This window comes from Protomyctophum bolini (genome assembly GCF_963924005.1).
Source record: "Protomyctophum bolini genome assembly, chromosome: 7".
In the NCBI taxonomy this organism is placed as follows: domain Eukaryota; kingdom Metazoa; phylum Chordata; class Actinopteri; order Myctophiformes; family Myctophidae; genus Protomyctophum; species Protomyctophum bolini.
This window is the reverse complement of record NC_137868.1, coordinates 36,451,874-36,463,782: the sequence shown is the minus strand read 5'-3', so window position 1 is coordinate 36,463,782 and position 11,909 is coordinate 36,451,874. Positions and strand designations below refer to the sequence as shown.

Here is an 11,909-nt window from a genome sequence, read left to right as displayed (position 1 = left end):
CCTCCCAGCAATCAAACATTACAATATTTGAAACAGCTGCTGTAGTTAATACAACCACCAACCAATCAAACATTACAACATATCAACCAACCACTGAAGTTACACAACAATCAAACACTACTACACAAATTACCGTAGTCTCAGAACAACCACATTTTACAACACTTGAACCAACCACATTAGTTAATACACCCACTCAGCAGTCAAACATTACTACACTTGACTCAACCACAGTAGTTTCACAACAAACTACGCATAAACCAACCACTGTAGTTACACAACAATCAAACATTACCACTCTTGCACCAACCACCGTAGTTAGTACAACCTCCCAGCAATCAGACATTACAACACTTGACCCAACCACAACAGTTACATCCTCCCAGCAATCACACATTACAACACATCAACCAACCATGCTAGTTACACCCTCCCAGCAGTCAACCATTACATTTGAACCAACCACTATAAATAAAACACAACAACCAAACATTACAACACTTAAACCAACCAATGTCGTTAATACACCCTCCCAGCCACCAAACATTACACCACTTAAACCAACCATTGTGGTTAGTACACCTTCCCAGCAATCAGACATTACATCACTTGAACAAACTACTGTAGTTAGTAACCCCTCCCAGCAACCAGACACCACTACACTTGACCCAACCACAGAAGTTACACCCTCCCAGCAATCGAAAATTACTACTCTTGCACCAACCACTGTAGTTACTACAACCTCACAGCAATCAGACATCACTACACTTGATCCAACCAGAGAAGTTACACCCTCCCAGCAATCAAACATTACAATATTTGAAACAGCTGCTGTAGTTAATACAACCACCAACCAATCAAACATTACAACATATCAACCAACCACTGAAGTTACACAACAATCAAACACTACTACACAAATTACCGTAGTCTCAGAACAACCACATTTTACAACACTTGAACCAACCACATTAGTTAATACACCCACTCAGCAGTCAAACATTACTACACTTGACTCAACCACAGTAGTTTCACAACAAACTACACATAAACCAACCACTGTAGTTACACAACAATCAAACATTACTACTCTTGCACCAACCACCGTAGTTAGTACAACCTCCCAGCAATCAGACATTACAACACTAGACCCAACCACAACAGTTACATCCTCCCAGCAATCACACATTACAACACATCAACCAACCATGCTAGTTACACCCTCCCAGCAGTCAACCATTACATTTGAACCAACCACTATAAATACAACACAACAATCAGACATTACATCACTTGAACAAACCACTGTAGTTAGTAATCCCTCCCAGCAAACAGACATCACTACACTTGACCCAACCACAGAAGTTACACCTTCCCAGCAAACAAACATTACAATATATGAAACAGCTGCTGTAGTTAATACAACCACCAACCAATCAAACATTACAACATATCAACCAACCACTGAAGTTACACAACAACAATCAAACACTACTACACAAATTACTATAGTCTCAGAACAATCACATTTTACAACACTTGAACCAACCACATTAGTTAATACACCCCCTCAGCAATCTAACATTACTACACTTGACTCAACCACAGTAGTTTCACAACAAACTACACATAAACCAACCACTGTAGTTACACAACAATCAAACATTACTACTCTTGCACCAACCACCGTAGTTAGTACAACCTCCCAGCAATCAGACATTACAACACTAGACCCAACCACAACAGTTACATCCTCCCAGCAATCACACATTACAACACATCAACCAACCATGCTAGTTACACCCTCCCAGCAGTCAACCATTACATTTGAACCAACCACTATAAATACAACACAACAATCAGACATTACATCACTTGAACAAACCACTGTAGTTAGTAATCCCTCCCAGCAAACAGACATCACTACACTTGACCCAACCACAGAAGTTACACCTTCCCAGCAATCAAACATTACAATATATGAAACAGCTGCTGTAGTTAATACAACCACCAACCAATCAAACATTACAACATATCAACCAACCACTGAAGTTACACAACAACAATCAAACACTACTACACAAATTACCATAGTCTCAGAACAATCACATTTTACAACACTTGAACCAACCACATTAGTTAATACACCCCCTCAGCAATCTAACATTACTACACTTGACTCAACCACAGTAGTTTCACAACAAACTACACATAAACCAACCACTGTAGTTACACAACAATCAAACATTACTACTCTTGCACCAACCACCGTAGTTAGTACAACCTCCCAGCAATCAGACATTACAACACTAGACCCAACCACAACAGTTACATCCTCCCAGCAATCACACATTACAACACATCAACCAACCATGCTAGTTACACCCTCCCAGCAGTCAACAATTACATTTGAACCAACCACTATAAATAAAACACAACAACCAGACATTACAACACTTAAACCAACCAATGTCGTTAATACACCCTCCCAGCCACCAAACATTACACCACTTAAACCAACCATTGTGGTTAGTACACCTTCCCAGCAATCAGACATTACATCACTTGAACAAACTACTGTAGTTAGTAACCCCTCCCAGCAACCAGACACCACTACACTTGACTCAACCACAGAAGTTACACCCTCCCAGCAACAATCGAAAATTACTACTCTTGCACCAACCACTGTAGTTACTACAACCTCACAGCAATCAGACATCACTACACTTGATCCAACCAGAGAAGTTACACCCTCCCAGCAATCAAACATTACAATATTTGAAACAGCTGCTGTAGTTAATACAACCACCAACCAATCAAACATTACAACATATCAACCAACCACTGAAATTACACAACAATCAAACACTACTACACAAATTACCGTAGTCTCAGAACAACCACATTTTACAACACTTGAACCAACCACATTAGTTAATACACCCCCTCAGCAATCAAACATTACTACACTTGACTCAACCACAGTAGTTTCACAACAAACTACACATAAACCAACCACTGTAGTTACACAACAATCAAACATTACTACTCTTGCACCAACCACCGTAGTTAGTACAACCTCCCAGCAATCAGACATTACAACACTAGACCCAACCACAACAGTAACATCCTTCCAGCAATCACACATTACAACACATCAACCAACCATGCTAGTTACACCCTCCCAGCAGTCAACCATTACATTTGAACCAACCACTAATACAACAGAACAATCAAACATTGCAACACTTAAACCAACCACTGTAGTTAATACACCCTCCAAACAACAAAACATTACAACACTTAAACCAACCAATGTCGTCAATACACCCTCCCAGCCACCAAACATTACACCACTTCAACCAACCATTGTGGTTAGTACACCTTCCCAGCAATCAGACATTACATCACTTGAACAAACTACTGTAGTTAGTAACCCCTCCCAGCAACCAGACACCACTACACTTGACCCAACCACAGAAGTTACACCCTCCCAGCAATCGAAAAGTACTACTCTTGCACCAACCACTGTAGTTAGTACAACCTCACAGCAATCAGACATTACAACATTAGAACATACCACTGTAGTTAAAAAAACCTCTGAACTATTCAACATCACAACACGTAAACCAGCTACTGTAGCTAAAACCAACGACCAGCAATCAACCATTACAACATTTGAACCAACCACTGTAGTTATTACAAAAGAAAAAACTACTGTAGTTAATACACCCTCACAACAATCACACATTACTGCTGTAGTTACTAATACTACACCCTCCCAAAAATCTAATACGACTACACTTGAACCAACCGTGTTAGTTAATACACCCTCCCAGCAATCACAAATTACAATTGACCCAGCTACTATAGTTTATACATCCCAACAATCAAACATTACTACAAAAGAACCAAATGTTGTAGTTACTAATAATACACCCTCCCAACAATCAAACATTCCAACACTTAAACCAACTACTGTAGGTAATATACCCTCGCAACAGTCAAACAATACTACACTCACACCAACCACCGTAGTTAGTACAACCTCCCAGCATTCACACATTACAACACTAGACCCAACCACAACAGTTACATCCTCCCAGCAATCACACATTACAACACATCAACCAACCACGCTAGTTACACAATCTCAGCAGTCAACCATTCCATTTGAACCGACCACTAATACAACACAACAATCAAACATTACAACACTTAAACCAACCACTGTAGTTAATACACCCTCCAAACAACCAAACATTACAACACTTAAACCAACCATTGTCGTTAATACACCTTCCCAGCAATCAGACATTACATCACTTGAACAAACCACTGTAGTTAGTAACCCCTCCCAGAAATCAGACATCACTACACTTGACCCAACCACAGAAGTTACACCCTCCCAGCAATCAAACATTACAATATTTGAAACAGCTGTTGTGGTTAATACAACCACCGACCAATCAAACATTAGAACATATCAACCAACCACTGAAGTTACACAACAACAATCAAACACTACTACACAAATCACCATAGTCTCAGAACAATCATATTTTACAACACTTGAACCAACCACATTAGTTAATACACCCCCTCAGCAATCTAACATTACTACACTTGACCCAACCACAGTAGTTTCACAACAAACTACACATAAACCAACCACTGTAGTTACACAACAATCAAACATTACTACAGTTGCACCAACCACTGTAGTTAGTACAACCTCACAGCAATCATACATTACAACATTAGAACATACCACTGTAGTTAAAAAACCCTCATTCAACATTACAACACGTAAACCAGCTACTGTAGCTAAAACTAACAACCAGCAATCAACCATTACACCATTTGAACCAACCACTGTAGTTATTACAAAAGAAGAAACTACTGTAGTTAATACATCCTCACAACAATCACACATTACTGCTGTAGTTACTAATACTACACCCTCCCAAAAATCTAATACGACTACACTTGAACCAACCATGTTAGTTAATACACCCTCCCAGCAATCACAAATTACAATTGACCCAGCTATTGTAGTTAATACATCCCAACAATCAAACATGACTACAAAAGAACCAGCTGCTGTAGTTAATACACCCACCCAGCAATCAAACATTACAACATATCAACCAACCACTGTAGTTACACAACAACAATCAAATATTACAACACTTCAAATGACGGTAGATGGTCATAAACTCTCTGAACAATCAGAATCTACTACACTTGAACCAACCACTTTAGTTAATACACCCTCCCAGCAATCAGACATTAGGCCTACTACACTTGAGCCAACCACAGTAGTTTCTCCTTCTCAGCAATCAAACATTGCAACATTTGAAGAAATCACTAATCTACCCAAACAATCAAATATTACAACACATCAACCAAACACTCTAGTTAATACTGCACAACAATCAAATGTTACTAACATAAACACAACTGTAAATAGTCTGGGTCAAAATGTCACCCAATTTAAACCTACTACACTGGACACAGCACATAATGGTACATCTCACAGCTCAACCACCGAGCTTGGCAATGTAAACAGAGAGACTGAAACTGATAGTGAAATACCTCACCGTCCAGATGATATCCTTGCATCATCAGAGAAGACTACACCCTACAACACTGCACACTCCTCCACTGTAACCCCCTCTGGAAACATCCAAGGTTGAAGTCACTTATCAAACCAAAATGCTAAAATGATTCTAAGTCCGACAATGTGGCTTCGGCTTAGGGTGGCTAAAGGTTAGGGTTAAAGTTAGGAATAAAGTACCGTCGGAATAGAATAATGATTCTGACCCATGCACGTTATGAGCAGTGGCATCAATTGGGGTCCAAGGGGATGATAATATCCACCCCTAGCTTTCACATTTAACCTCAAATTCTGTTTTTTTATTTTAATTTCTATTGGCTGAAACCATATAGCATGTCCTAAATGGTGCATTTTTGTCCTAGAACCAGTAGCCATAGAAACATATACCCTACTGTATCGTTATTCAAAAATAATAACAGGACCATTTAACCAAACGCATATGATGGTAATTGAAAAGGCACTTTAAACTAGCGACAGAAAGCATAAAGTATTTGGGAGACAAAAATCAAATGTCACTTCCTATGGTTTTAATATACAAACTGGATGCTTGCCACCTGGTCTGCAAGCTTACAACGCGTCGCATCACAGCTTAATGGGTCACTTTTTTGCCCAACCTAGTCGTTATTCCTTTTCTGAAAATGACACATCGGGTTATCAGGTTATAGATTTACCATTATTTTTTAGCGACAAGATTTGGTATTGAGGAAAAAAAGTGTAATTAGTGTAGACCCTAGATCAACTTGTTTGGGGTCATTTTTACGCCTACACATGCTTTTGTGTTTTTAAGTTGCTTGATTCAGTATTTATATTATTTTTTATCAGACACAGCCCCTTCCTATATATAAAACCACTGTAACTTATCCATTGTAATCACCCGTCCTTGGCATGGTGACTGATATTGTCCTAGGCTGTGTTTTTTTTTTATCATCACAAATAAATTAAAGAAATTAAGAATGTAATTGAAAAATGCACGTATTAGAAGAACAATATCATTCACCAGAACCAAGGACGGGTGTTTCATTTTTGACAGGTTAATAGGGAAAATGACCAGCTCAACAAGATCTACCCAACCCCAAAAAATATTATTCCATTGCTGAAAATACTATAATAAGTAATAAAAATGTAATTGAGGGGTTAGTTTGTAACCTGAGGGGGCTTTGGAATAGCAGTGCACGCTGGTGTTGCATAAGACGAACTTTGCATGATAAATAGAGGGGGGGAATATAATTGGTAGGGTTTTTCTTGTAGCCTATAACTTTGTAATGCTGATGTTTGGACGCAACACTCTTGAAAACAAAGTATTTTATTGTGGGTTTGAGTAGACAGGCCCTTTAATTGGGATGTCAATCAATCAAGTCACCTTAATTCAAGTGGCAGATGCTTTTTTATATTTAAATTATATATCAGGGGCATGTCATGTGGCCCCTGGATTATAGGAAGGGGGCGTGTCTGATCAAAATGAATATCAAATATCTAAATACTGAATTAAGCAACTTAAAAACTGTCCGGGGTGCTCACAAAAGCCTGAGTAGCCATGCTAATACAATATACCCACTTGGCACTTATAGCTCACAGTAGTCACTCTCCTTATTCTTCCATTCAGAAATGTAGACCCTGGTGTTGAGTAGGACACCTACTGGTTCACAAGCGGTACTGCTTCCAAGTGTAATAATGAATAACAAATGTAATATATCTCCCCTGGGAAAGCAGGGGAGATATTACATTTTCAGATGGCAGTCTGCAGCCAAATACATATTAACTAGTGGGTCCTTGAGATGAAAAATTGTGTCCAAAACAGTTACTTTTCAAGATTCAAATTCAAAAGTAGCAAAAAAAGCAGATGCTAAATCACAAAAATGGTCAAAAGTAGCAGATCTACGAGCTTGTGGATCTGCTACTTTTGATGCCATTGTGTGATGCTGTAGTTGTATGATGAAGTAGGGCGTTAATTCACGGAAAAACACAAAGTAAGAATATGGAGATTAAGAGGCTGACAGCATGATATAATGTATTACATGGACTAATGTTGCACCCTACCCATCTCTCCTCCCCCCAGGGCCACTAGAGAACCTGATATTAATCCGGGAGAGCAGGTCGTGGATTGAAGCGGTGAGCTACTGCAGGGAGCACCACGTCGAGCTGGTCTCCGTGACCTCCACCGACCTCCAGCGCCACGTGGCCCGGAAGGCGTACGGCGCCACCACGCGCTACGTGTGGCTGGGCCTCCGCTACACCTGCAAGTTCAGGTTCTGGTTCTGGGTGGACGGGCACGACAGCGACTACTATGAGAACTGGGCCCCGGGGCACGGGCCGGACGGACAGCAGCAGCAGCACTGTGAGGTCACGCCTGGAGGTGCCATTCAGGCCACCGGAGGGCAGCAGTGGGTCGGCCAGGCTGAAACAGAGAACTACAACTTCATCTGCCTCACTAGACAACCCTCTGACTGATAAGAGCCACATGGACCCTATGGGTGTGTAAGTCTTTGCAAATGGAACCAAATGGACCCTCAAGGGGTCCATATTAAACGAGCACTCCCCAGTGTTGTTTAGGTGGAACTTTACAGTGTTGTGGTCCCAGAGATAGCTATAGACTCCTCCAAAGGCACGGCATGAAACTAAATCCATCAACTGGGGATCCGTGGCCGAATGTCCTCGAATTGAATGAAGGATTGAGTCACCACTCAATCAGCTGGTCATGGTTGGAATCATGTCATCGTTTGTCATTCTGTGTGGAATGATTTTTTGAGTGGTGCAGCCACTGCAATGCACAGCAATGTGTGTCCCTATGTCTGTTTAGGGTCCCTATGATATTTTGGGTTCCAACAGGTGACAAAGTGGCGCTGCTTCACACTGTGCACAGGTGCATGATGGGAAGCTGAGTTTTTAGCAGCCATTACGTCTCTCTCTCTCTCTCACGCACGCACGCACGCACGCACGCACGCACGCACGCACGCACGCACCACACACACACACACACACACACACACACACACACACACACACACACACACACACACACAACTGACAACTTATAATTTAATTGGCTGCTGACCTCTCAGCCAATGGGATAGCATTGCAGCCAGCAAAATCCATACCATACCATACCATAACCTTCTTTAACCTTTTGGTTTTCGATAAATGCAGTGTTTTTTTTACCTGTTTAACCAGGTTTAAAATGACTTCTTTAGAGATGTCTGTGTTTTCTTGTGTGTTTTTTGTTTGTTTACATCTTACAATCCTAACAGTAAAGTCTATACGTCTAGATTTGCAGTTCTGAAACAATCTTAATTTGTGGTTGTATTGTTTGTGTTGCGATTGCTTTTTTGTATTATTTATGATCCTGACGTGATGTTTTTTTGATGTTAAACATTAAATAAATCAATATCATAAAAAGGTATAAAGAATACACAGTACATTTGTGTCAATTTATCAACCTTTAACCCACAGAGACTGTGATAACAATCCTACAATAAATGTGCCACATGTGTGCGTGCGTGTGTGTCTTCAAATTCGACGGGCACATACAGGTCTAGTATAATAATAATAATAATAATAATAATAATAATAATAATAATAATTGTCATGCAATAAATTAATAAATCAAAATAAAAAACAGTCTCAGTCCGGGGGAAACCTCATGAGTCCAAATATATTACTTTCCAGGATTAAAATGTAAAAATAGCAAAAGTATCACATCTACAAGCTTGTAGATCGGCTACTTTTGATGCTTTTCAAGTCAGAATATGGAGATGAGAGGTTTCTGCCCGACAGCCAAATGGAAAATGTAGAATACATTCTACAAGGTAGAACTGCAGGCATGATAAACCTCTTTACAGTGAGGATATAATAACAGTGTATAGCTTGGGGGTCCCAGAGATACAAATCCTATCAAATGGGGGTCTGTGTGGCCTAATGCATATTAAAACGGCATGGGGGTATATATCTTGAAATGATAAATAAAATAAAATATTAATAATACAATAACAAAGGTTGAGATTGACTGGTGTAAGAGTTGATGTGATGTGGGACACCATCACCATCCATTTGACATCCAGCTGCCGGTGGCTTCCATTGTGGGGAGCGGTTGAGTGTCAGTGACTCTCTCTCACGCAGCGCAGCGCGGAGCAGGAGCCCAGCACAGCGAGGAAGAGGGGCGGGGGGAAGACATTCACAGTCATGGGCAGCCCACTGATGTGAGAAACATTGATCTGCTCGCCTCTGCCTTTCACTTCGGGGTGACTATTTGCATATTGACCCCCCGGGCTGGGCCTCCTAGATTGTCTTTCTGGAGACCACCGGGCTGGGGGGGGTGGGGGGGGGATGTGGGGGCTTGGGAGTGTGGGGGTCCAGACTGCCTGCTGCCCCCAGCTGACCTGACCTTCACTAGCAGCCACAGGGAGGACAGGGTCTGGTCTGTCCATCATCATGGTCATCAAGTAAAAACCTGCAGCCGCTCCAGTCAAAGCCACCGGTGCAAAAGTAACTCAGTGCTTGGGTTTACAATTATGAGGCCCTATTTCCATTTTCTGCTACTTTACCATTTATCTCCATAACTGAGCGGTTTTATTCTCCTTTTTCTCGTAAATTAATGCCCTACTTGATTATACTGCAGTGTCACACAAATGCATCAAACGTAGTAGATTGTAGATCTGCTACTTTTGCTATTTTTTTATGTGAATCCTGAAAAGTAACAGTTTTGGATGTGGTTTCCACCTGACAGAGACCATATACTTCTACTTCTACATTTAAACTACTCTTTTTGTTTAACTCCATTACATTAAATGTGATGCTGTTAGTTATGTTGTACATTGAGCTCATCAATATAAAATATAGTCAACAGATAATTCTGTATATATACTGTACAACAAAGTACACTTTCAGTGTAATACATGGATACATTACCACAGAGGATACTGTGGTACTACTTATGTATTTAAAGTATAATGATGTTTATCAATCTGCATATTTGTTATTTTCCCAAACACAATGTCATATAACCACCAGGACCTTACGTATGTTGTTTTATCCAATTTGTTTCATCAAATACAAATAAAAAGTAGATAGTCGTTTGTTTGTCGATGTTTAAGTGTCTCAGTTCAAAGCAGAGACTCGACATCATGATGGGTTGTACTCTAACTGTGGTGATTGAATGACAAATGAATCCGATATCATGTTTAAGGGACATTCTCAGTCTATTACCACCACACTAGTTCACCCAAAAATGACTTATTTTCTATCAATTACACAATACGAAGCCTTGAATTCATGGATTTAAGCCAATAATTTGATGACAGGCAAAGTCTCCAGTATAGCCACCCAGTAATCAAATTATTGGCTAAAGATAGACAAAAAGAAATACAATCTCCATTAATTCAAGGCTTCATGGGTGTGTAACTGATAGAAAATCCTTGCTTTGCTTTGCTTTGCTTTGCTTTGCTTTCATGGGTGTGTAACTGATAAAAAATAATTAACCTTTTGGGTGAACTATTCCTTAGAATATATCAAATATGATAGTAATGTCTCAACAAGATAAGACAAAACATGTCTATGCATTCATCTTCAGTAGACTTGACTACTGTGTTGTACTGTGTGTGTGTGTGTGTGTGTGTGTCGTCATTTAATTAATTAAAATGTCAGTTTTTATTTTAATTCTTTAAATGTTGTTGTTTCATTACACACTATTGCTCTATACTATATATATGGTACTGTACTATATACTACTACTATACTAGATATGCTCTGTCTCAATATTGAAATGCTTAATGTTTTTTTGTAAAGCACTTTGAACTGCCTTGAACTATGCTATAAAATAACTTTTCCTTGCCATGTCATTTGCAAGCATAAAGAACAATAATCTTGCTATATTCCATGTTAATTAATACACACCGGAAACACACCAAAACAACTAATAATGTGCAGTGATATTCATTTCAGAAGAAAAGTTCTCATATAAATGGGTAGTGTTATAAGGCTTGAGTCACCTCATCCACAGCTACATAGATTCTGTAAAATAGTGTAGCTTTAACTCTGAGGGTCCATCTTTACCCTCTCAGGGTTAAATGGACACTCAGTATTTTACAGTGCCATTGGCAGCAGTTTTTTTGCATCTACAATGAGAGGCGTGTCACTTGTCAATTACCACGGACCATTAGACACGAGTGTGTCACAGCTTACGTTTCATTGGTCGGCTCGTCTCCCATCAGTTCAATGTTAAGCACTTAAACCTTATATACACTTTGTTGTATATAGGGTTATAGCAACAACAACAAAAAGCTCACTGTCTGCAAGC

The 11,909-nt window shown here is 39.8% G+C and overlaps 1 protein-coding gene across 2 annotated transcripts; it reads left to right on the top strand.

Annotated features, from left to right (window-relative positions):
- The first annotated feature begins 2,921 nt into the window (after positions 1 to 2,921).
- Positions 2,922 to 8,470, top strand: LOC308318902 (uncharacterized protein). 2 transcript variants are annotated; one of them, XM_080768618.1, is made up of 2 exons: positions 2,922 to 3,507; positions 7,677 to 8,470. In XM_080768618.1, exons 1-2 carry the CDS (start codon positions 3,168 to 3,170, stop codon positions 8,066 to 8,068), a joined length of 732 nt encoding a protein of 243 aa, XP_080624744.1. In that variant the 5' UTR covers positions 2,922 to 3,167; the 3' UTR covers positions 8,069 to 8,470. The 2 variants fall into 2 exon arrangements, with proteins under 2 accessions (XP_080624744.1, XP_080624743.1); XM_080768617.1 differs by lacking the exon at positions 2,922 to 3,507 and adding an exon at positions 4,941 to 5,694.
- Positions 8,471 to 11,909: the final 3,439 nt, after the last annotated feature.